At 42.5% G+C, this 26,642-nt stretch overlaps 1 protein-coding gene across 1 annotated transcript in view; it reads right to left on the bottom strand.

Annotated features, from left to right (window-relative positions):
* Positions 1-26,642, bottom strand: part of LOC105007433 (signal-induced proliferation-associated 1-like protein 2) — a 124,339-nt gene that overhangs the window by 79,875 nt on the left and 17,822 nt on the right. The window contains exons 2-3 of the mRNA XM_034292276.1: positions 19,079-19,147; positions 3,794-5,025 (exon numbers count right to left, since the gene is read on the bottom strand). Coding sequence (XP_034148167.1) covers positions 3,794-4,558 — 765 coding nt within the window. The 5' untranslated portion in view covers positions 4,559-5,025; positions 19,079-19,147. The remainder of the gene's footprint in view (positions 1-3,793; positions 5,026-19,078; positions 19,148-26,642) is intronic.

Below are 26,642 nucleotides of genomic sequence, written 5' to 3'. Positions count from 1 at the left end.
CATATTTTACCATAGAAATAAAAATGAGCGATAATAATAAAGTCTACAAATACACAGATATAAAATACAGAAACATTAAAAAAGCGATCACAGTCAATTCATGAAACGTTAGCATAATCTTGCACAGACATAAAAGTGGCTGGCATAAATAACATTTTGTACTGAAATGACAGACACGATTTGTTTCTATAAAATAAAGATTTTAATCTTCAGCTTTTTCACCAACACAACATGTTTCAAAAGACAGAACATGCACCAGTTTTCTCTATGCACACATTTGATTGACAACATGCAACACTATTGTCATACGCCTATGGGAAAAAAAATATTCCAGTTTAATTTTCCTTCCTGTATGGACAGTGGCTCGCCATTATTGCTGGGTGGCGATTGGCTGTAATAGTAACACAGAATCTAATGACTGTAATTGATGCTACTCTTAAAGCAACATAAGTAGGCTGGACAGATAAAATATTTATCCACATTGAAATTGGAAGGATTTGGGTGTATCATTTGAAGTTAAGGTAACGCCACAAAATGCACAACATGCATTGCTTTCAATTGTTATTTTGCCACAGTCCCTGTTAACATGTACCAAAAAGTTGTGAGCATCATAGAGGGAAATAGTCAACGGGTACATACAGTGGATATAAAAAGTCTACACACCCCTGTTAAAATGCCAAGTTTTTGTGATGTAAATGAATGAGACAAAGATAAATCATGTCAGAACTTCCACTTCTAATGTGACCCATAATGTGAACAATTCAATTGAAAAACAAACTGAAATCTTTGAGGGGGAAAAATAAATGAAAAACCCACATTAACCTGGTTGCATAAGTGTACACACCCTTAAACTAATACTTTGTTGAAGCACCTTTTGACTTTATTACAGCACTCAGTTTTTGGGTAGGAGTCTATTAGCATGGCACATCTTGACGCATGGCACATCTTGACCCTCTAATAACTGGGGATGTGCCTGTGTTCAGAATTAACCAATCACATACAAATGTATGTTAAATAGAAGTCATTACATACCTGCCATCATTTAAAGTGACTCTGATTAATCACAAATTAAGTTCAGCTGTTCTAGTAGGATTTTCCTGACATTTTCTTAGTTGCATCTCAGAGCAAAAGCCATGGTCCACAGAGAGCTTCCAAAGCATCAGAAGGATCTCATTGTTGAAAGATATCAGTCAAGAGAAGGGTACAGAAGAATTTCCGGAGCATTAGATATACCATGGAACTCAGTGAAAACAATCATCATCAAGTGGAGAAAATATGGCACAACAGAGACATTACCAAGAACTGTACGTCCCTCCAAAATTGATGAAAAGACGAGAAGAAAACTGGCCAGGGAGGCTTCCAAGAGGCCTACAGCAACATTAAAGGAACTGCAGGAATTTCTGGCAAGTACGGGCTGTGTGCTACAACAATCTCCCCCCTACTCTTCATATAAATGGGCTATGGGGTAGGGTGGAAAGACGGAAGCCTTTTCTTACAAAGAAAAACATCCAATCCCGGCTGAAGTTTGCAAAAACAAACATCAAGTCCCTCAAAATCAAGTAGGAACATGTGTTATGGTCTGATGAAACCAAGGTTGAACTTTTTGGCCATAATTCCAAAAGGTATTTTTGGCGCAAAAACAACACTGCACATCACCCAAAGAACACCATACCTACAGTGAAGCATGGTGGTGGCAGCATCATGCTTTGGGGCTGTTTTTCTTCAGCTGGAACCGGGGCCTTAGTCAGGGTGGAGGGAATTATGAACAGTTCCAAATACCAGGCAATTTTCCATTAGAAAGCTGAAGATGAAGAGGAAGTTCACCTTTCAGCACGACAACAACCCAAAGCACACATTAAAATCCACAAAAGCATGGCTTCACCAGAAGAAGATTAACGTTTTAATGGCCCAGCCAGAGCCCAGACCTGAATCCAATTGAACATTTGTGGGGTGATCTGAAGAGGGCTGTGCACAGGTGATTTCCTCACAATTCCTCACAGACAGATTTGAAGCACTTTTGCAAAGAAGAGTGGGCAAATATTTCCAAGTAAAGATGTGCCATGCTAATGGACTCCTACCCAAAAATGTGTGTGCTGTAATAAAATCTAAATGTGCTTCAACAAAGTATTAGTTTAAGGGTGTGTACACTTATGCAAACAGGTTATTGTGAGTTTTTTATTTGTTTATTTTTACCCCTCAAATATTTCCATTTGTTTTTCAATTGAATTGTTCACGTTATAGGACACAATAAATGTGGCAAATTTTCTGACATGATTTATCTTTGTCTCATTCCTTTACATCACAAGTACTTTGAATTTTAACAGGAGTGTGTAGACTTTTTATATCCACTGTAATTACTTGAGTATCTCCAGTTCTGAATATTTGAATATTAAAATTTTGAAAATATGGCAACCACAATGCTATTCCCCCACTTGCAGTTATGACCCCAAATATGAATACCCCTGACCTGAGAATCCTTTGTTTTATTTGACCTAGTGAATACTTTGTTTTATCTGCATTTAGCACCCAGCTAAGAATCATAATCTGATTGTATTGAAAATACGACTACAGGTAGATAAAGGCTTGATCAAGCGATTTAGCAGCAGCATACAGTACTGTGTCAAAGGACAATTTCTCTCATAATTTATATAAAAACTTATGTAGGGAGGGTGATTGGCTGCAATCTGCCATCTCTACACAACCTACACACCTCCAGGACACGGAGGCGAGTGGCAAAGATTGAGGCTGGTCCCTCTTACCCTGGAAATGGACTATTCAGGACCAAAATTAGCCGTCACAAGACGAGTTTCTTTCCTACAGAAGTAGGCCTCATGAACATGCCCCCGGAATCAAACTGACTATAGCCCCTCCCCACATACACACACAACCCTCAACTGGACAAATCTATAACCCCTCCCCACATACACACAACCCTCAACTGGACAAATCTATAACCCCTCCCACATACACACAACCATCAACTGGACAAATCTATAACCCCTCCCCACATACACACACAAACCTCAACTGGACAAATCTATAACCCCTCCCCACATACACACACAACCCTCAACTGGACAAATCTATAACCCCTCCCCACATACACAACACAACCCTCAACTGGACAAATCTATAACCCCTCCCACATACACACAACCATCAACTGGACAAATCTATAACCCCTCCCCACATACACACACAACCCTCAACTGGACAAATCTATAACCCCTCCCACATACACACAACCCTCAACTGGACAAATCTATAACCCCTCCCCACATACACACAACCCTCAACTGGACCAATCTATAACCCCTCCCCACATACACACAACCCTCAACGTTTCTGAAGGCTTTGGTATTCTCCTCTACAACTGTAGCAGGTATAGTATGGTAACGAGGATGAAAAATTAATATTTGTAAAAAAATACAGTTGTCAGATAAACAAGAATGCAATTGTACTGTAGATTTACCAGTGAGTGCTAATTTTTTTGCAGTGCAAGACAATTTTAATTTAGTACAATAATTATCAATGTCAGTAGTACCTCCACCTTTATATAGTGACAGCACATAGAACAGTAACATGTAACAGTAATGTTTGATCTAATAGCGAAATATCATACTGTACTTGTGTAACTTTATTGCACTATACTTTATGTGAGGATGGAGTACTGACAACAGACATTTCTTGAAAGAGACAGTGCCTGTTTCACAAATGGAACCCTATTCCTTATGAGACTTGATAACGTAGAACACTATTCAGGGAATAGGGTGTGGTTTGGGATGTTGATTACCTGCAGGCTAGGAGAGAGGGAGGAGTCATATCGGTGACGCAGCTCAGGGAAGCCCAGCTGTGGGTGGGGCATGGAGTGATGAGGGCGTGTCAGGGTGTGGAGGGTGTTGTCTAAGGTGTCGACGCGGTAACCCCGTAGCAGGGTGTAGAACCCTTCGGCGGTCAGACCCTGCCGGTCAATAGATGAGGTGCTCCCGTACTCCCGGTGGAGAGCTGCGCCGGTATTTGGGTTCACTGCATTAGATTCCATGATGATGTCCTCGCTGTCAATGTCACTGATGGTCACGTCACTGTTCGAACGCTGCCGAATAGTGTGGATCCCCGCCCCCTTTAGAGGGGATCGACCCAATAGGTCAGCCAGACTGTATGTGGGCTCCTCCCCTTTCTCCCCTGTCTCACTGTAGGTATTGTCTGGAAGGGGCTGATCACTTGAGTCTACCAGCTCTCCTGACTGGTCTAGAGGCTGCTGGCCATTGTGGAAAGCTGTGATGACGCTTTCATAGTTTTGGGAGTTCTGTGGTCCTCCCTCCCAACCTCTGTCATAGTTTGGGGAGTTCTGTGGTCCTCTGTCTTTTCGGGATCCAGGCGGCCAATCTGTTGTCCGTGCCCGGATACCCATCTTGGGCATAGCCGGGTTCCCTGTTCCACCAGTCTTAGCACCATCAGTCTGCTTGCTGGCCTGTGATGTCCCCTGGGCTGGGGGTCCCATGCTGCCATTCAAGGCCTTTAGTTTCCTGGTGAACAATTCCTCAGGCTGAGGTTGCATGGCTCTCTGGTCCTGCCCTCAATCTCCACTTCTCCCTGCAGGTGGATCTGGTGGATCTGTTATCGGGTCAACCGCACCCTACCCTGCAGCCAGATAGCCGATCCACACACCACTCTTCCTACATTACATGGTGTTAGATCTGGAGGAGCAGAACACCTGAGTCCTGAGCCAAGGGAGGGATCAACCGCTGTCACAAGTCCATCCCTCACAAAGTTCTTCTGATAGGATGAGGGGGACACCTGACGTCCAGGGACCAGCTAGTGTGTGAGGAGGGCTGAGGAGATGCAGCAGAAAGTTTTATACTTAAATCCCAAGGTTTATTACTCTTCTTTCATGGTCTGTAAGAACAGGCGATCATCTCGGTTTACAAGGCAACGTATGAAGGGTCTTTTCAGAAGAACTGCTGGAGGGGCTCTGGATCTGGATCGGATCTGGATCAGATCTGGATCGGATCTGGATCGGATCTACTGAACAATAACAGAAAAAGAGGAGTAGAATGTTAACATACTGAAGAACAAGAAGGAAGAAGAGTTTCTTTATTCAAATAAAACAGATTCTGAAATACACAACCAACAGGTATACTGGATCTGAACTACACCAACCAACAGGTATACTGGATCTGAACTACACCAACCAACAGGTATACTGGATCTGAACTACACCAAGCAACAGGTATACTGGATCTGAACTACACCAAGCAACAGGTATACTGGATCTGTACTACATCAACCAACAGGTATACTGGATCTGAACTACACCAAGCAACAGGTATACTGGATCTGAACTACACCAACCAACAGGTATACTGGATCTGAACTACACCAACCAACAGGTATACTGGATCTGAACTACACCAAGCAACAGGTATACTGGATCTGAACTACACCAAGCAACAGGTATACTGGATCTGAACTACACCAACCAACAGGTATACTGGATCTGAACTACACCAACCAACAGGTATACTGGATCTGAACTACACCAAGCAACAGGTATACTGGATCTGAACTACACCAAGCAACAGGTATACTGGATCTGTACTACATCAACAAACAGGTATACTGGATCTGTACTACATCAACAAACAGGTATACTGGATCTGAACTACACCAACCAACAGGTATACTGCAACTAAACTACACCAACCATCAGGTATACTGGATCTGAACTACACGGACCAACAGGTATACTGGAACTGAACTACACGGGCCAACAGGTATACTGGATCTGAACTACACCAAGCAACAGGTATACTGGATCTGAACTACACCAACCAAAAGATATACTGCATCTGAACTACACCAAGCAACAGGTATACTGGATCTGAACTACACTAACCAACACTGCCTACAACTTAAAATGGTTATTCATGTGTTCCCATAGGAGAACCAGGCTTTGTTGAACAAATCTAAAATCAAATACTTGGGTAGTTAATTTTCAGAGATGACAGACTAGTGCTAAATTAGCTGATTGGTGCTAGACTAGCTGCATCTCTAAGACAAAAGAGTCTTGGTGGTAAACTAGCTGATTGCTGCTAGACTAGCTGAATCTCTAAGACAAAAGAGTCTTGGTGCTAGACTAGCTGATTCTCTGAGATGACAGTCTTGGTGCTAGACTAGCTGATTGATTCTCTAGTGCACTACGTTCAAAGAAAGACTATAGCAACAAGGTGCCATTTGGGCCCAGCCATGGTATTTAGGGCTGGGAATTGACGGGGACCTCATATAGATACAATATTATTCAGATTATTTACTTGGAGTTAAGATAATATCACTAGTTGTTTTGCAATATACTCAGTATTACCAATCATTCACTTTTCTCACTTGTAATTTATATTTGTCATTTATAATCATAAGGTAAATAAAGGACAAATATTTCAAAACACACCATACCTCATAATAAAACATTTTCATTCAACTGCTTTCATTTAAAATGTTAATACAGCTCTGGAGAAAATTAAGAGACCACTGCACCTTTTTCTTTCCTTTCCAAAAAAGTCAAAGTCAGAAGCGTTCAATTTGCAATGATCTCTTAATTTTAACCCTTCTGTTCCTCACTCAAAACCTTCCTTTTTGACTTTTTTGGAAAAGAAAGAAAAAGGTTCAGTGGTCTCTTAATATTTTCAGGAGCTGTATATGCAAATGAACACTATGAACATTAGGCCCCAAAATAATATTTTGATGGATCAAAATAATTGAAAATGAATAGAAGGTCGATTTACTGATGAAGGCAAGATGGGGTACAGCCTTCAGAACATTTTCAGAATCATTAAATGTTGTTTTATTTTCCCCAGAACATGTAGATGTTTAAGTTTTTACATCATTGAAAAATACAATAATACAAAGTGATTTAGGACTTTTCTTGCTTATTAGCGTGCATATAATCATACTTAACTTCAGAGCATTTTCATGTCCCAAAAAAATTTGTGAAACACTTCCCCTGCAAATAGCCCAGTGTAACCACCTGCCAGCAAGTAAAATAATAATTCTACCTGCCAATCACAAAATCCACCAACATTTGATTTAAGTGGAAAAAATAATATTATTGTCAGTGTATATATTCAATGTCATAGAGGAAAAACATTGCAAAACTATACTATATAACATTTTACCAAACCTTTAAAGGATAACATGTAATAGGCTGAGATGATGAGGTCTGTGATAACAGACTGAAATGATGAGGTCTGTAATAACAGACTGAGATGATGAGGTCTGATATAAGACTGAGATGATTAGGTCTGTAACAACAGACTGAGATGATGAGGTCTGTAGGAAGACTGAGATGATGAGGTCTGTAATAACAGTCTGAGATTATGAGGTCTGCATTGTCAGTCTGAGATGATGAGGTCTGCATTACCAGTCTGAGATGATGAGGTCTGTAATAACAGACTGAGATGATGAGGTCTGTAATAAGATTGAGATGATGAGGTCTGTAATAAGACTCAGATGATGAAGTCTGTAACAACAGACTGAGATGATGAGTTCTGTATTAACATACCGAGATGATGTCTGTAATAACAGACTGAGATGATGAGGTCTGTAACAACAGACTGAGATGATGATGTCTGTAACAACAGACTGAGATGATGATGTCTGTAACAACAGACTGAGATGATGAGGTCTGTAATAACAGGCTGAGATGATGATGTCTGTAATAACAGGCTGAGATGATGTCTGTAATAACAGACTGATATGATGAGGTCTGTTAATAACAGGCTGAAATGATGAGGTCTGTAGTAACAGACTGAAATGATGAGGTCTGTAATAACAGACTGAGATGTTGAGGTCTGTAATAAGACTGAGATGATGAGGTCTGTAGGAAGACTGAGATGATGAGGTCTGTAATAACAGTCTGAGATTATGAGGTCTGTATTAACAGTCTGAGATTATGAGGTCTGCATTCTCAGTCTGAGATGATGAGGTCTGCGTAACCAGTCTGAGATGATGAGGTCTGTAATAAGATTGAGATGATGAGGTCTGTAATAAGACTCAGATGATGAAGTCTGTAACAACAGACTGAGATGATGAGTTCTGTATTAACAGACCGAGATGATGTCTGTAATAACAGACTGAGATGATGAGGTCTGTAACAACAGACTGAGATGATGATGTATGTAACAACAGACTGAGATGATGATGTCTGTAACAACAGACTGAGATGATGAGGTCTGTAATAACAGACCGAGATGATGTCTGTAATAACAGACTGAGATGATGAGGTCTGTAACAACAGACTGAGATGATGATGTCTGTAACAACAGACTGAGATGATGATGTCTGTAACAACAGACTGAGATGATGAGGTCTGTGATAACAGGCTGAGATGATGATGTCTGTAATAACAGGCTGAGATGATGTCTGTAATAACAGACTGATATGATGAGGTCTGTTAATAACAGGCTGAGATGATGAGGTCTGTAGTAACAGACTGAGATGATGAGGTCTGTAATAACAGACTGAGATGATGAGGTCTGTAACAACAGACTGAGATGATGATGTCGGTAATAACAATAACAATGTCATCATTGTGTCTTTTCTCCATCTCTCAGACGGTGGTTCAGAGTTTTCTCCTGATATTAAAATAACTGTGACACGATAACCTGATTAGACTCAGTCCTGTAGGAGTCCCCTGTCAGAGACATTATATGGCCATAAGTATGTGGACATCTGACCATCACACCTATATGAGCTTGCTGGTCATCCCATTCTGAAACCCTGGGCATTAACATGGAGTTGACCCCCCCCCCCCCACGATGCAGCTATAACAGCCACCACTCTTCTGGGAAAGCTTTCTACAAGATCTTGGAGTGTCTCTGTGAGAATTTATACCCATTCAGCCAAAAGAGCATTTGTGAGGTCAGGCACCAATGTTGGATGAGAAGGCCTGGCTCACAACCGCCATTCCAATTCATCCCAAAGGTGTTCAGTGGAGTTGAGGTCAGGGCTCTGTGCCGAATACTCAAGTTCCTCATGGAACCATGTCTATATGGACCCTGCTTTGTTCACAGTGGCACTGTTATGCTGGAATAGGAAAGGGCCTTCCCCAAACTGTTGGGTTACGGTTAAGGTTAGGGTTAGGGCCTTCCCCAAACTGTTGGGTTACGGTTAAGGTTAGGGTTAGGGCCTTCCTCAAACTGTTGCCACAAAGTTGGAAGAACACAATTGTCAAACATTTCTTTGTATCCTGTAACATTTAGAATGACACTACACTGGAAGTAAGGGGCCCAAACCCTGAAATACAGCCCCAGATCATTATCCCTCCTCCACCAAACTTTGCAGAAGACACTATGCACTCCGGTGCGTAGTGTTTTCCTGGCTGCCAGATTGTGAAGCGTGATTCATCACTCCAAGGAATACGTTTCCACTGCTCCACAGTCCAGTGGCGACGTGTTTTACACCACTCCAGCCAACGCTAGGCATTTCAAATGCTGATCTGAGGCTAGCTCCTTGGTCATGGAAATATATTTCGTGAAGCTCGCAACACACAGTTCTTATGCTGATGTTGCTTCCAGAGGCAGTTTGGAACTCTGTGGTGAGTGATGCAACAGCTGACAGGCGCTTTCTACATGCTACAGCACACGGCTGCCCCGCTCTGGGAGTTTGTGTGGTCTGCAACTTCATGGCCGAGTTGTTGTTGCTCCTAGACGCTCCCACTTCACAGGGACAGTTGACCAGGGCAGATCCAGTAGGGCAGACATTTCACGAACTGACATGGCAAAGGTATCATCTTGTGACAGTGCCACATTTAAAGTCACTGAGCCCTTCGGTACGACCCACTGTCCTGCCAATGTTTGTCTATGGAGACTTCATGGAGATGTGCTGAATTATATGCACCTGTGAGTAATTAGTAGGGGTGTCCACATACAGTTCCCTAATAAACTGTTGTATGTAACAAACATCACAGGTAAGAGCTATACTTCTGTGTGAACTGTATTATAATTATATATATATATATTTATAATACATTATAAAATATATAATGTATAGTATAATTGCTCAGGGAAACATAGGTGTGCTCAAAAACATAGGTGTCAAAATAAATAAAACATTGAAAGATTTTTCTAAATACAATCTACCATAATTACATTTGTAATAAGCTTCTATGATTTTAAGTAAATCTCACTGTGTAATGTGACCTTCAGTTGTTTCCAGATTCACTGGGGTTTCAAACTTTGCCAGCACATGTAAGATCCATTAGTCCTGGGGAAAGGAGCTCCCCGTGGAACATTGACAACTGCCTGGTAGAAGGACTCAGAGCACAGAGAGGAAGATGGTTCTAGAGGCTAAGATGAATCCAAGGGCCACAGTTGGATAGTTACAAAACACGGTTTCATCTTGCGGCCTACAAGTGTTCACCTCTACAATTAGATGCCAAATCCATGCCAATAGCCTGTTTGAAAGGGAACGTTTTTATTAAGAGCAATGAAGCGTTAGCAAGACAGCAATGGACACTGAATTGAAATTGAATACTTTGTTCAAATCTGGCAAATGTAGGGCTATGCCATTCATACCAGCAGTGCTTTTGATGTGAAAAGAAGGACCCATTTACAGAAGACATTATGGGTCTGTTTAGCCTCCAGGAGGTCTTCTCATCTACCTCTCTCTCACGGCCCTGATGAAGGTGATTATATCCACTCTGCAGTATAATAGGTGGTTAAAAAAACAACAACTCATGGCTGAAGAGAAGCTCAGACACAGTACCAGATGATGGAGGTCAATTCAGTTCAGTGGCAATTGACTTAAAATAAATAATCATCAATCAAAGCTGCATTAATAATGACCAGGGAAGTAAGGCTGACCTCCAGAGATCAAACTGAGCCACTCTCCTCCTCCCGCAGCCCTCCAGAGATCAAACTGAGCCACTCTCCTCCTCCCGCAGCCCTCCAGAGATCAAACTGAGCCATTGGAACTGTCAGACCTTCTCTCTCCACCCTGCTTGCTAAATTAAGCCTAATATAGGTTAGAGACCAGGATAATTACACCAATTTTCCAGCTCATGGCTTTCATCACACAGACTTCCCATACAGTCACACACATTCTGCAGTGCACTGAACCCATCAGCATGTGTGTGTCATTCTCTTATGGAGGGCAATGGAGGAGGGCTTCCAGGTTGGTTTCCCTTCCTTATCGACATGCAGGACTGCATGTGAATGCTACCTTTTGTTCTGAAGTAATTTATCTGATACATGGTTATGGTATGACTATGCTATGACTATGACACAACTATCTTCCAACTGTAATGAGACTATGTTGAAACTATAATGTGACTATTTTGCAACTATAGTGTGACTATTTAACAATGATAGTGTGACTATTTAACAACTATAATGTGACTATGTTACAACTACAATGTCAATATTTTATGACTATAATGTGAGTGTGTCACATGATACAACATGCTGTAGAGAGAGAGAGACAAGATGAAGACAAACAGGTTTGACAAAAAAACAGATAATCAGGAGAGAGAGACAGGCTGGAGAAAAGCTTGAGAGAGAGACAGAAAAGATGGTCAGGAAGACAGAATATCTAGAGAGAGACAGACAGACAGGCTGGCTTGGGAGAGGAATGTTAAAAAACCATAAGAGAAGCTGAATCATTCTTATGATGTCCAGACTGGATCCACAGACTGGAAAATATAGTGAATTTTGTAAAAGGTGAGAATATGTAATCCCACTGAAAAAAATACCAGCCTACAGCAACTAGTTGGACACAACATTAAGGAATGCATTGGTTAGGATTTTGGGCTAATCATTTCAAGTATTTAAATGGCATAATGTTTATATGATTTAATAACCTGAACACCTCTAACACCAGGTAACACCTGGTTACAACATGGATTATAGGACAGGACACGGTAGCAACTCAGTCTGACTTTGACACAAAACAATTCGTCAGGCAGATTTCCCAGACATGGATTCAGATTTCTTGGTCCAGGACTAGGCTGAATCTGTGTCCCAAAACTGTCTCTTCGTGTTTAGGCCCTGTTAGACTAGCCATCGGACACAAATCATTAGAAAGCACAGAACTCGATGGTTGATGGATCAAGAGAGAGTGGGAAACAGAATGAAATAAAGACAGAGAGAATTAGTTAGATAGAGAAGGCGATAGAAATAAAGAGAGAGAGAAATAAAGAGAGAGAGAGGGCGAGAGAATGAAATAAAGAGCGGGGGAGAGAATTAAACAGAGACAACATTACGACAATTTGACCCAACTCCTTGACAACGTTATAACCATATAACCGTTGTCCTTGACAACGTTAAAAGCCTGAATCGTGCTTAGCCTAAACTCCCAAGCTAAGCGTGATTCAGGCTTATAATGGTTCTAGACAGTTTATTATTACAACTATGTTATTATTATCCTTGCATATAACCAATCAGCAGGGTTGATGTTTCACTGGAATCACTTGTCTGGTGGACAAGCATAGTTTGATCCCAAACAATCCTCTGGAGGACAGCCAAAGTTGATCGCAAATGAACTGCTACAGAACATGTTCTGTTTCTAAACAAGATTATTCTGAATCATTTCAAAACAGTAATAATTCACCTCTGAATAGTCATGAAACATTAATTGATTATGCACATTACTGCAAAGAGATTTCAAATTGCAATGTGCCTAATGTTTTCTTTTTTGAGAAGGTTTGTTTATCAGTGCACAATTATACAGATGTTTTTTTTTGTTCCTCGTTGTTCACTGCAATGGATCTATCTAGTATTGAAGTCTGTACATACACTCACCTAAAGGATTATTAGGAACACCATACTAATACTGTGTTAGACCCCCATTCGCCTTCAGAACTGCCTTATTTCTACGTGGCATTGATTCAACAAGGTGCTGAAAGCATTCTTTAGAAATGTTGGCCCATATTGATAGGATAGCATCTTGCAGTTGATGGAGATTTGGGGGATGCACATCCAGGGCACGAAGCTCCCGTTCCACCACATCCCAAAGATGCTCTATTGGGTTGAGATCTGGTGACTGTGGGGGCCATTTCAGTACAGTGAACTCATTGTCATGTTCAAGAAACCAATTTGAAATGATTTGAGCTTTGTGACATGGTGCATTATCCTGCTGGAAGTAGCCATCATGGACATGGTCAGAAACAAAGCTCAGGTAGGCCGTGGCATTTAAACGATGCCCAATTGGCACTAAGGGGCCTAAAGTGTGCCAAGAAAACATCCCCCACACCATTACACCCCCACCACCAGCCTGCATAGTGGTAACAAGGCATGATGGATCCATGTTCTCATTCTGTTTACGCCAAATTCTGACTCTACCATCTGAATGTCTCAACAGAAATTGAGACTCATCAGACCAGGCAACATTCTTCCAGTCTTCAACTGTCCAATTTTGGTGAGCTCATGCAAATTGTAGCCTCTTTTTCCTATTTGTAGTGGAGATGAGTGGTACCCGGTGGGGTCATCTGCTGTTGTAGCCCATCCGCTTCACAAATGCTTTGCTGCGTACCTCGGTTGTAACGAGTGGTTATTTCAGTCAAAGTGGCTCTTCTATCAGCTTGAATCAGTCGGCCCATTCTCCTCTGACCTCTAGCATCAACAAGACATTTTGGCCCACAGGACTGCCGCATACTGGATGTTTTTCCCTTTTCACACCATTCTTTGTAAACCCTAGAAATGTTTGTGCGTGAAAATCCCAGTAACTGAGCAGATTGTGAAATACTCAGACCGGCCCGTCTGGCACCAACAACCATGCCACGCTCAAAATTGCTTAAATCACCTTTCTTTCCCATTCTGACATTCAGTTTGGAGTTCAGGAGATTGTCTTGACCGCGACCACACCCCTAAATGCATTGAAGCAAATGCCATGTGATTGGTTGATTAGATAATTGCATTAATGAGAAATTTAACAGGTGTCCCTAATAATCCTTTAGGTGAGTGTATACAGGCTTTTGAATAAGCCTGGCCTGAAAATGTGGAAGCACTTGCAATACAAAATTATTTATTTATTTAAGAGATTCCTGATTAAAGAACTAAACGCAAACATACTCTGTCATTATGGTGAATGATTACTTGAGATAATAGGATTAGTCACTCTTGCTGTGTAATGGTTGATGATTGATAAAGTTATATGCTGGTGACTGACACTGATTATGCAATACCTGACTACGTAATTATACGATAACCCATTAAACATGTGCCTTCTGGACCAACACGTGAATATAGAATCAAAGAACCTTCAAGTAACTAATTAACTTAACGTCCTACTTTCAACTGCCGGTAACTTAACATAAACTCACAAAAGTGTGTATACCCCCTCATATTTTAGTAAATATTTGAGTATTTCTTTTCTTGTGACAACACCATGTTGGGTCAGGGGGTGGGGGAAGACTCTGGACAGACCGGTAAAACCCAAACGGGTAGTGTGGGTGACCTGGGAACGAGGCCCCCGTCCGAAAGATCTCACACCTCTGGCGGAGCTTTCTGGCATCCCTGTGGAGGTTGGGGGCATTGAACCTGTGTGGTCGATGTTCAAAGCCTCCATTGCCAAAGCTGCGGCAGGGAGCTGTGGTCTAAATGTCTTAGGTGCATTAAGGGGCGGTAACCCTCGAACACCCTGGTGGACACCAGTGGACAAGGAAGCCGTCCAACTGAAGAAGGAGGCCTTCCGGGATATGTTATCCCGGAGGACTCTGGAGACGGTTGCAGTGTACCGACAGACCCAAAGGGCTGCGACCTCGGCTGTGAAAAAGGCAAAACAGCGGGTGTGGGAGGAGTTTGGGGAGGCCATGGAGAAGGCCTTTGGTCGGCACCAAGGTGTTTCTGGAAAACCGTCCGCCACCTCAGGAGGGGAAAACAGGGAACTATCCAAGCTGTGTATAGTAAGGATGGGACACTGTTGACCTCAACTGAGGAGGCAATTGGGCGATGAAAGGAACTCCTAAATCCCACTAACACGCCCTCAATAGTGGAGGCAGAGCTGGAGGCTGATGGGGAAGCATCATTAATCTCCATGGCAGAAGTCACTGAGGTAGTCAAACAACTCCACAGTGGCAAAGGGATTGACAAGATCCGTCCAGAAATGTTGAAAGCTTTGGGTGTGGAGGGGATGTCTTGGATGACACGCCTCTTCAACATTGCGTGGGAGTGGGAGTCGGGGAGATTGCCTAAGGGGGACCAGAGGGTGTGTGCCAATTACAGGGGTATCACACTTCTCAGCCTCCCTGGGAAAGTCTACTCAAAGGTACTGGAAAGGAGGGTTCGGCAGATAGTCGAACCTCAGATTGAAGAGGAACAATGCGGATTCCGTCCTGGTCAAGGAACAACCTACCAGCTCTTTACTCTTGCAAGGATCCTGGAGGAGGCCTGGGAATATGCCCATCCAGTCTACATGTGTTTTGTGGATCTGGAGAAGGCGTATGACCGGGTCCCCCGGGTGATACTGTGGGAGGTGCTGTGGGAATATGGGGTGAGGAGGTCCCTTCTGAGGGCTATCCAATCCCTGTATGTCCAAAGTGAGAGCTGTGTTCTGGTTCTCGGTAGTAATTCGGACTCGTTCCAGGTGGGGGTTGGCCTCCGCCAGGGCTGCGCTTTGTCACCAATCCTGTTTGTAACTTTTATGGACAGGATATCAAGGCGTAGTCGGGGTGGGGAGGGGTTGCAGTTCGGTGGGCTGGGGATCTCATTGCTGCTTTTTGCGGATGATGTGGTCCTGATGGCATCATTGGTCTGTGACCTTCAGCACTCACTGGACCGGTTCGCTGGACCGGATGAGAATTAGCACCTCTAAATCTGAGGCCATGGTTCTCACCAGGAAACCGATGGAGTGCCACCCCCGGGTAGGGAATGAGGCGTTACCCCAAGTAAAGGAGTTCAAGTATCTCTGGGTCTTGTTAGCGAGTGAGGGGACAATGGAGCGGGAGATTGGCTGGAAAATCGGAACAGCAGGGGTGGTATAGGCTCTGTGCACAAGCGTACGGACAAACTTCCACTTTAGCCAGATGTCGGCATATCAGTTTCCAGTTTACTTAAGGTGATCACCCGCGTAGGCCAAAATTTCAGTTTTTAGTAGATGTTTCTAGACCTGCCTAAAATAAGCATTAGTGATGTCCATATAAAAAAAAAACCTTTTCTGACTATTTCTAGTCTAGCGTTTGAAGTTATTGAATGGCGCAAGCCATATTTGATTAAAAAGAGGACATTCTCCTGATTAAAATGATGCCCCTCTTGTACTTTGAAACTTAAATGAGTTCATTATATTTCTTTTTTTTTCTCCATACAACAGCATCACACATCTTGTTGGTGCACAGAGCCTATTGCATTCGCTTTACCACACCGTTGTGACGAAAAGAGAGCTGAGCCGGAAGGCAAAGCTCTCGATATACCAGTCAATTTTCGTTCCTACCCTCACCTATGTTCATGAAGGCTGGGTCATGACCGTAAGAACAAGATCGCGAGTACAAGCGGCCGAAATGGGTTTTCTCAGAAGTGTGGCTGGCTTCTCCCTTAAGGATCGGGTGAGAAGCTCAGCCATCCGTAAGGATCTCTGAGTAGAGCCGCTGCTCCTTTGCATCGAAAAGAGCCAGTTGAGGTGGTTCGGGCATCTGGTAAGGATGCCCACAGGACGTCTCCCTAGGGAGGTGTTCCAGGTACGTCCAGCTGGGAGGAGACCTCGGGGTAGTCCCAGGACTAGGTGGAGAGATTATATTTCGACACTGGCCTGGGAACGCCTCGGGATCCCCCAGTCAGAGCTGGCAAATGTGGCTTGGGAAAGGGAAGTCCCCTGCTGGAGCTGCTGTCCCCTCAACCCGATTCCGGATAAGCCGATGAAGATGAGAAAGAGAGATGTGACAACACTGAAGAAGTGACACTTTGCTACAATGTAGTGAGTGTACAGCTTGTATAACAGTGTAAATTTGCTGTCCCCTCAAAATAACTCAACACACAGCCATTCATGTCTAAACCGCTGGCAACAAAAGTGAGTACACCCCTGAGAGAAAATGTCCAAATTGGGCCCAATCAGCCATTTTCCCTCCCCGGTGTCATGTGACTCATTAGTGTTACAAGGTCTCAGGTGTGAATGGGGAGCAGGTGTGTTAAATTTGGTGTTAACACTCTCACACTCCCTCATACTGGTCACTGGAAGTTCAGCATGGCACCTCATGGCTAAGAACTCTCTGAGGATCTGAAAAAAAGAATTGTTGCACTACATAAAGATGGCGCTCTTGTTGCTGGCTGGTGTTTCATACATTTTGAATATAAACTGTTCTCTTGTTGTATTTCTGTACATGAAAGCTATTTATTTGTCAGGGGCCCAGTAAGCTGCAGGTTGAATAGTGTATTGAATGGGATAATAATAATAATAAGATAATAATAATAATAATAATAATAATAAGATAATAATAATAATTAGATAATAATAGTAATAATTAGATAATGAGAGTACATGCTAATTTGTAAGGTCATTAATAAATGTATATCAATGTATCTTGGCCACTCTTTCTCTTCTTACTTTGTCTTTTTTTGCTTTGTAAGTCTGTTTAACACATTTTTGCCAACAGTAGCTAGCCCTCAACACAAAGAAAACCAAGGAGCTCACTGTGAATTAAAGGAGGTCTAAAGGCTGCAGTCACACCCCAGTTCTCATCGATGGTACTGAGATGGATCATGTGTCCAGCTTCAAATTCCTGGGTGTCCACATCTCTGAGGACCTCTATTGGACACTCAACACCTCAACCCTGGTCAAAAAGGCACAGTAGCGCCTGTACTTTTTGAGGAGGCTGATGAAAGCCTGCCTGTCATCCAAGAACCTTGTGAACTTTCACTGCTGCATAATCGAGAGCATTCTGACAAACTGCGCCACAACGTGGTTTAGCAGTTGCCCCATTGTCAACCAGAAGGTCCTGGTGAAAACCGCCCAGCACATCACTGGAACCCAGATTCCTTTGTGAGCAGGTCACGTGAAATCATCAGGGACCCTTCACACCCATGCCACAAACTGTTCGTCCTCCTACCATCTGGCAGGTAGTACAGCTATCTTCATTCTCGCACCAGCAGGCTCAGGAACAGTTTCTTTCCATCTACTGTAACCCTGCTGAACTCTGTGACCCATCACTAACCATACCCACTCCCGCCTCTCAGGGACCTTGTTGCACTACTCCCTTTGTACTACTCTGACACTACCTTGCAAAGTCTGATAATGGTAGTTTTCAGTTGTTACAGGTACATGTTTACATCAAGAACCTCACTGTTGCTATCACTGCATTCCAGCTGCACCTGCACCTTGCACATTACATTTTCCTTTTGCACATTTAGCCCTGCCATCCTGTTTGCACATCTAGAATGCCATTTAGAATTGCCATTTGTACCCACACAACTATTATCCCACTTGTAACATCCACTATACTTAATACTTGTAATTTTTGCCTTAATTAAACATTTAGTATTGCATTTGTACTGCACTGCACATCTAGACATTCCACCTGTAATATACATACACTAAATACTTCCCTCTATTTGCACTTCGGGTTAGATGCCAACTGCATTTCATTGTCTTGCACTTGTACTGTTCAATGACAATAAAGTTGAATCTAATCTAATCTATTTCTGAATAATATGTGTTTTAGGTATTGTGACCAAAATTGCACAAGTATTACAAACTATAGAGTTAATATGAAGTCAGTACAATAATTTCATTATTTGGCCATTCATGTTGTTACAAAGTTATGACTAAGATCCTCTGCAAATGGAACTTTGTCCTATTTGTAAATTAGGTGGTGCCACCCCTTATTGTTCCCTTGCCCCCCCGTTGCCACCCCATGTCTAAAATCTTGAACACGCCACTGGTGTCATCCCACAACAACCTCCCAGAGAGTCAGTGCTCCTCATACACATCAGAGGCTGACAGGTTCTTACCAGCCTGTATTTCTCAACATCTTGACAGGAAGCTGGCAGAGGAAGGGCCCTTTGGATTCACATTCAGGAGCTGTCAGACGTTCAGACAGACATGCAAGCAGCCGTGACACTGCATAAACAGTAGAGAGCTGACTGAGTCACATGTTATTTACCTCTAAAGATCAGCTCAACCTTCAGCCTCTCTCTGAAGAGATACATCTTCAACTGCATTCACCATCTTTCTGTAAGCACACAAAAAGCTTGGTTCAGACACTCAGGTTGCTAAAAGAGCCCCCCTCAAAGGGAATAAGACAACATTAAAATATCAGCCACTCCTTATTCTTTCTAACTTTAAATACAGTTAGTTAGTCATGATCTGGTACCTGCATCAACACTGAAAACACCACAGCGTTCCTGAAGATGAGGGTCCGACAATGTGAGGATGAGGACGTGAGGATGTGAGGACATGAAGAGGAAGATGTGTGGATGAGGTTATGAGGATGAGGATGAGGGTGTGGAGATTAGGATGTGAGGATATGAAGGTGAGGCTGTGGAGATGAGGTTATGAAGATGAGGATGAGGGTGTGGGGATTAGGATGTGAGGACATGAAGATGTGTGGGTGAGGTTATGAAGATGAGGTTGGGAGGATGAGGGTGTGAGGATTAGGATGTGAGGATATGAAGATGAGGATGTGTGGATGAGGGTGTGAAGATGAGGATGTGGGGATGAGGGTGTGGGGATTAGGATGTGAGGACATGAAGATGAAGATGTGTGGGTGAGGTTATGAAGATGAGGATGTGAGGATGAGGGTGTGGGAATTAGGATGTGAGGACATGAAGAGGAAGATGTTTGGGTGAGGTTATGAAGATGAGGATGGGAGGGTGTGGGGATTCGGATGTGAGGATATGAAGGTGAGGATGTGGGGATGAGGGTGTAGGGATTAGGATGTGAGGACATGAAGGTGAGGATGTGTGGATGAGGTTATGAAGATGAGGATGTGAGGATGAGGGTGTGGGGATTAGGATGTGAGGACATGAAGATGTGTGGGTGAGGTTATGAAGATGAGGATGGGAGGATGAGGGTGTGGGGATTAGGATGTGAGGATATGAAGATGAGGATGTGTGGATGAGGGTGTGAAGATGAGGATGTGAGGATGAGGGTGTGGGGATTAGGATGTGAGGACATGAAGATGAAGATGTGTGGGTGAGGTTATGAAGATGAGGATGTGAGGATGAGGGTGTGGGGATTAGGATGTGAGGATACGAAGGTGAGGATGTGGAGATGAGGTTATGCTAGCTAGCCTTAACGTTACTTAACTGTCAATTTCGTTGCTTGTTCATCTTCATATGAATGTTCTCAACTAAATCTTCTGAAACAAATTCAAGAATCAACCAAAAGTTTGAGGGAGGTGTAAATGTATTTTCAAGGATTAAAACATGATAATTGTACTTTTTATTAAGAAAAGCCATATCAGTTATAATAAGTTATCATTCAAAGAATTATATTAAAAAAGTGACTAATGTATGTTTTTATGTCATGTATGTTTTTTTGTTATCAGCAATTCAAGTTGTAATCCTCCTATTTCACTCATTAGGAGGATGTGGCTTTTGTGCCCTAAATATTTTTCTGATGCCGAAGGCCAAATGGCCTTGCCCCTAAAATGACAAAATTCCAAGCTTGGATAATAGAACCAACTAGCTTGGTGCCCAGCGTGAGTTACAAAAGAGCATCCAAAGCCTGAACAACACATAAATTGGAAGTATTCTGTTAAAAAAAAGTTATTTCTTGGATTTTCAACCCAGGTGTATTCAAGCAGGACGACTGTTATAGCAGGCTAGGATGGCATCAGGTACAATACATGGTGGACTTGTAATGAATGCTTTGCGTGGCGCTGCGTGTTCTGGCGCTCCACCTCGCCAGTGTACTAACCACTGGCTGGAGCAGATGGCAGCAGCGCATACAACACACACACACCCTTCACACACAAACACCTGTCTATTTTAGTTCCTGGTTTTCACCTGCACCTCACAGGTTATTGTGTCTATGTCTGTCTAAGACTGTGAGGTGCCGTGATTGTTTCCATAAAGTCAAGAAAGCTTTTTTCCACTTCTTGACGCACTAGCTACCCTTGCACCTCACAGGACCAAGAAGTACCTGCCTGAGTTACAGGAGAGGAGAAATGGACCAGGGTCAGAGGAAACGTTGTCCCAGTGGACGTGTTCTAGTTGTGGATGAGACTGCTCCGTGCATTTCATGGATCACGGGAAAAGTGATTGAAGCCATTGGAATAGTTCAAGTCAGTTAAAGACATTAAGTCGAACCTCCATAATGTGCAGACCCATCACAAAACTCTGTCTCCTAGTGGAGGCTCCAGATGCACCAAAGAAATATGATCCTGATAATTAGAAATTATAATTATAATTGCTGGAGAGCAGAAATTGGACATTGACTCGACTTTGGCATTATCACCTAAATTGTTTTATTTTGGTTTTCCTTAAGACATTGTTTTATTTGGGTTTTCCTTAATAATCTTTTTTATTTCTTCCCCACATGAACAACTACGGGCCGGAATATTGGAGACGATTGGAGGATTATTATTTGAGTTTGTTTAATTTTACTTTCAATATTATTGTATTAATAAATAAAAAGATATACACCAATCAGCCATAACATTATGACCACCTGCCTAATATTATGTAGGTCCCTTTTTTGCCACCATAACAGCCCTGACCCATCAAGGAATGGACTCCACTACACCTCTGAAGGTGTGCTGTGGGTTGGTTAACACATTGGATAATGGGTTGGTTAACACATTGGATATTGGGTTGGTTAATACATTGGATAATGGGTTGGTTAACACATTGGATAATGGGTTGGTTAACACATTGGATAATGGGTTGGTTAACACATTGGATAATGGGTTGGTTAATACATTGGATAATGGGTTGTTCCCTTAGACACACCCCAGCCACTCCATGCACACCTGGTACTACTGATTTAGTTCCCATCTGTAAATGAAAATACTGTACATCCCTTCACCACGGCATACAGGGTTGGGTTTTAGATAGGAAAGCATGGCATTCAGTTTTTTGACCACTCTGTTCCCTCTAAACGGCTTTCTTTTTTACACAGTTATAATTTTTCTACAACAACACAATGTCAAGCCAACACAATGAAAGCCGAAATGTCATTCAGAAGACAATACAGAACATGTCCCTTGTATGAAGTGAAGTTTCCTGTCAGCCATTGACTCAACCAGACCACAACACAGAAGCCAAACTAAACCAGAACCAACACAGTGCCCTGCAGACCATCTGTTTCCCAGCAGCTTCCCATCCTGCTGTAATTAACAGGATATCAGGCCTCGACTTTGAGTCTGATTAAGATGGATCTCTACTTACTCTCCACAGACACTCTATATTTCCCTTTCTGCTCTGGGAGACATGGAGGGCATCGGGTTTCACAGGAATAGCGGAGTGGAAAAGAGATGGCTACTATAAGATAAACCTGATGACAACCTGAGTGTTCGGTCTCTGTCATACAACTGGAGCTTTTTACTCAGTCACTTTAAAGCCATGCCTGGAAAGTGGCATCAAAAACATATTTTTCCCTAAAGACTGCATCAGAACTGAACCAGAAGGGTTGGCTGGCAGATGCGCTATATTTAGCCAAAATGACAAATGTACATGCAAGTCATGAAAACCAGAGACCAATACAACATATACAACAGCTAAAAGAACATGACCAAGTCAGGTAATTACTGGCAACGTTCATGTCTCCCTCACCCACAAGTGACATGATGAAGCTCTCAGAGTGTGTGGAGGGGGAGTGAGTTAAAATAGGGTGAGGTGGAGAGAGGCAGAAAGAGAGTGAGACAGAAGTAGAGTGAGAAAGAGAGACTGAGAAGCAGAGAGAATAATTGAGAATAATCACAATCAGACCTGTCTCTTTGCTAAGAACAATTAAACAGATCTAGATTTTTTTTAAATTTAACATAAAGGGACATACTACCCAAAATCTACTTAAGTTGACATTCTTTTATTCATAATATGCTAATTGGTTAAAATATTAGAAGAGTACCATTAATCCTAGATAAGAGTACTATAAATCCTAGACCATTTTTATTTCTTTTTGTCCCTTGAAAAAGAGGTGCTACATATAAAAAAGCTGTAATTCTTAAACCTTTTCTCCAATTTGGATGTGATTACCCTCAAATTAAGCTGAGAGACTGCACTTTTAGCCCATAATAATTATTTAACTGCAACTTGAATATATTTTGGTTAACAGCCAAAATAACAAAACTTGTGTCAGTGTCAAATTATTTCCGGTCCTAACTGTATTTTATATGTTAATCTAAAGAGAAATCTGGTTCGAGGGTAGCGCTGAGATATCTCAGTTTTTTGGGATATGACCATACAAGCGCCACTTGATGACAAATCTCTTTGTTTCTTAGGTCATAAAATTTGCATTTCATTTTTTCTCAGAGATTGAATGCAAAAACAATTCTGCCATCCTATTCCTTATGTCTGATACACACACTTCCCGGGTAGGTAATTTTAGGGCTTCTCCATGTTTCATCAAAATGTACAACTTTGTGTCTTCTGCTTAACAGGGAAAATGTACATTGTTATCACCCAGAGGCAGCATATATAGTGAAAACAATAGTGGTCCCAGGACCAAGCCCTGAGGAACACCAAAACAAGGTCAGACCATCCCCACATACAGACTGATATCCTTCTGATAAATACGATCTAAACCAGGCAGGAATGTGTTAGCTGCTTGACATTTATACAGCTCACCAACTACAACCCAAAACCCCCTTCTGTTTTTCTGCAGATTTCAATCTTAAAAGCTTCTCAATCATCAGGCAACCAAGACCAACCAAGTCACAACCCCCTCTCCCATTTCCCTCTAGCTGTCCTATCCTCATACACCCATCCCTTTGCCATCAAAGGAACCCCACTATTCCTTTTAACCAGCCTGTCCCATGTTGCCCTCCACCCCCAACACCTTGTCCGCTGCAGAACGGTTCTCCAGCCACACTTTAACACTGTGATGCAGTATTGCCCTGCTTTCACACTCAAATTTTCAATATGTCCCCTGAGTAATGCGCAGTTCCTGTCCATTTCAAAACTGCTGTCATTGTTCCTGTTCTCAAATAAACCCTTGCTGTCCTATCTGAATGACGACAGATTAGGGCCCAGTTTCCCAAAGCACTAAGATGCACATTAGCGCCTCATTATCTTATCGGTATGTTTCCCGAAAGCATCGTTACTTAAGTGGCACATAACATCGCTTGTTAATTAAGGAGTGTTCCAGACCACTCGGTAGTCCATCTTAACAGGCACTTCACTGATTTGTGAAATAGCGCCTCCCTCAACATGCGAGGAGTTATCGCAAAACAATTAATATTAAGGCAATAGAGTAACTATCAAAACAGTTTAAATTGAGACCAAATTTGTTAGACAAATTATATAATAAGTGCATGTGTGGATGTGAATGTAATTGAATGCAATTGTCAACTGAGGATAAAGAAAAACTTACATAAAACAAGAAATAATTAATTAGTCTGAAACCCTGCACTGCAGGCTACTAGTAGGCTGCTGTCTTTGATGGACAGGTGCTGGTGCCTTCCCACGTTGTCAAGAAGAACATTGATTTCCTCAGCTCTGAATTCTGGTTTTCTCTTGCATTTCATTTTTATGTCAAACTACTAAAATGGATTTTTCCAACTATGCTTTTATTCCCAGTTAACCAATCATGTATTGATTGCTGGAGATTTGATTTTGATTGGCTGAAGTCCACCCCTCTGGTTGGATATAATGTTTCGTCCACCCTAAATTTCACTACTTCTTTTCCTATTGATGTCTAAGTAGTAGTAGAATACATCGCCAGCGATATTATATGATATTCCGATATATTCTGATAAGTAATCAAGCTCTATCGAAATGCAATAGGCTATATTCAAAAATGTATTCATGTCCTATAGCCATTCCAAACCCCAAACATGGCCTAATTCCATTATAAACCCCAAACATGGCCTAATTCCATTCTAAACAGTTCTGAATATTGCTCAATAGCACTTTGGTTCCTCTGTTGTTAGGATGTAAACCGTCTTGTTTAACTACAATGATCACATTACTCAAGTATTTACCTCTCTACACTGGCTGCCTGTAATGACTAGGACTGATTTTAAGGCTTTACTGTTGACCTACAAAGCGCCCCATGGACTTGCTCCTACTTACCTCACTAAATTAATCCAGCCAAACATACCTACATGCACCCTAAGATCACAAGATGCAGGCCTCTTTATTATACCTATAATTTCTAAAGAAACAGCTGGAGGCAGGGCTTTTCCCCACAGAGCTCCACCACTGTGAAGTGATCTGCCTTTACAATTGAGAGACACAGACTCAGTCTCAACCTTTATGAGTCAACTCTTCAGCATGGTCTTTGATTATGTGTTGTCTGTCCCAGGGGTGTGAAGGTAAATGGAAAGGCTTGGATACTATCCACCCTTGCTGTCTTACCAGGGGGTCACACATCTCTACTGGGATGTCCTCTCTCCAGTGCCAATCGGGGGCGGAGCCACTGGCCTACTGTTGTTCTCCTTTGCTGTCCTCGAGCAAAGGGAGTGAACTCTGTGGGTGATACTCGTCCCTCTTTCAGGGTGGTTGCGGTTGGTTGGTGTCCCATTGGTTGACGTTTGACAAAGTGGGTGGAGTTACTTCCTGTTTGTTGGGCCCTGTCTGTAGTTCCTTGGGATGCAGCCACAGTGTCTATAGAACCCACTGCCTCTGTCCCTAGATTTACACTACACTGCCGGGGGAGTAAGGTCAGTCTGTCCTGTCTTAAGACCCAGTTGTTTAGGTTCTATTAGTTAGGGTGTCAGGGGAGTAGGGTCAGTCTGTCCTGTTATAAGTCCCAGTTGTTTAGGTTCTATTAGTTAGGGTGTCAGGGGAGTAGGGTCAGTCTGTCCTGTCTTAAGTCCCATTGTTTAGGTTCTATTAGTTAGGGTGTCAGGGGAGTAGGGTCAGTCTGTCCTGTCTTAAGACCCAGTTGTTTAGGTTCTATTAGTTAGGGTGTCAGGGGAGTAGGGTCAGTCTGTCCTGTCTTAAGTCCCATTGTTTAGGTTCTATTAGTTAGGGTGTCAGGGGAGTAGGGTCAGTCTGTCCTGTCTTAAGTCCCATTGTTTAGGTTCTATTAGTTAGGGTGTCAGGGGAGTAGGGTCAGTCTGTCCTGTTATAAGTCCCAGTTGTTTAGGTTCTATTAGTTAGGGTGTCAGGGGAGTAGGGTCAGTCTGTCCTGTCTTAAGTCCCATTGTTTAGGTTCTATTAGTTAGGGTGTCAGGGGAGTAGGGTCAGTCTGTCCTGTCTTAAGTCCCAGTTGTTTAGGTTCTATTAGTTAGGGTGTCAGGGGAGTAAGGTCAGTCTGTCCTGTCTTAAGACCCAGTTGTTTAGGTTCTATTAGTTAGGGTGTCAGGGGAGTAGGGTCAGTCTGTCCTGTCTTAAGTCCCATTGTTTAGGTTCTATTAGTTAGGGTGTCAGGGGAGTAGGGTCAGTCTGTCCTGTCTTAAGTCCCATTGTTTAGGTTCTATTAGTTAGGGTGTCAGGGGAGTAGGGTCAGTCTGTCCTGTCTTAAGTCCCATTGTTTAGGTTCTATTAGTTAGTATGACGGGGAGCAGTGATCCAGTCTGTAAGTCAGACAGTCAGTCATTAGGCCAGTTAGTGGTCCAG

Source organism: Esox lucius, chromosome 5, assembly GCF_011004845.1.
Source record: "Esox lucius isolate fEsoLuc1 chromosome 5, fEsoLuc1.pri, whole genome shotgun sequence".
NCBI lineage: Eukaryota > Metazoa > Chordata > Actinopteri > Esociformes > Esocidae > Esox > Esox lucius.
Note: the sequence above shows the minus strand (reverse complement) of the source record. Positions and strands in the feature narration are given on the sequence as shown.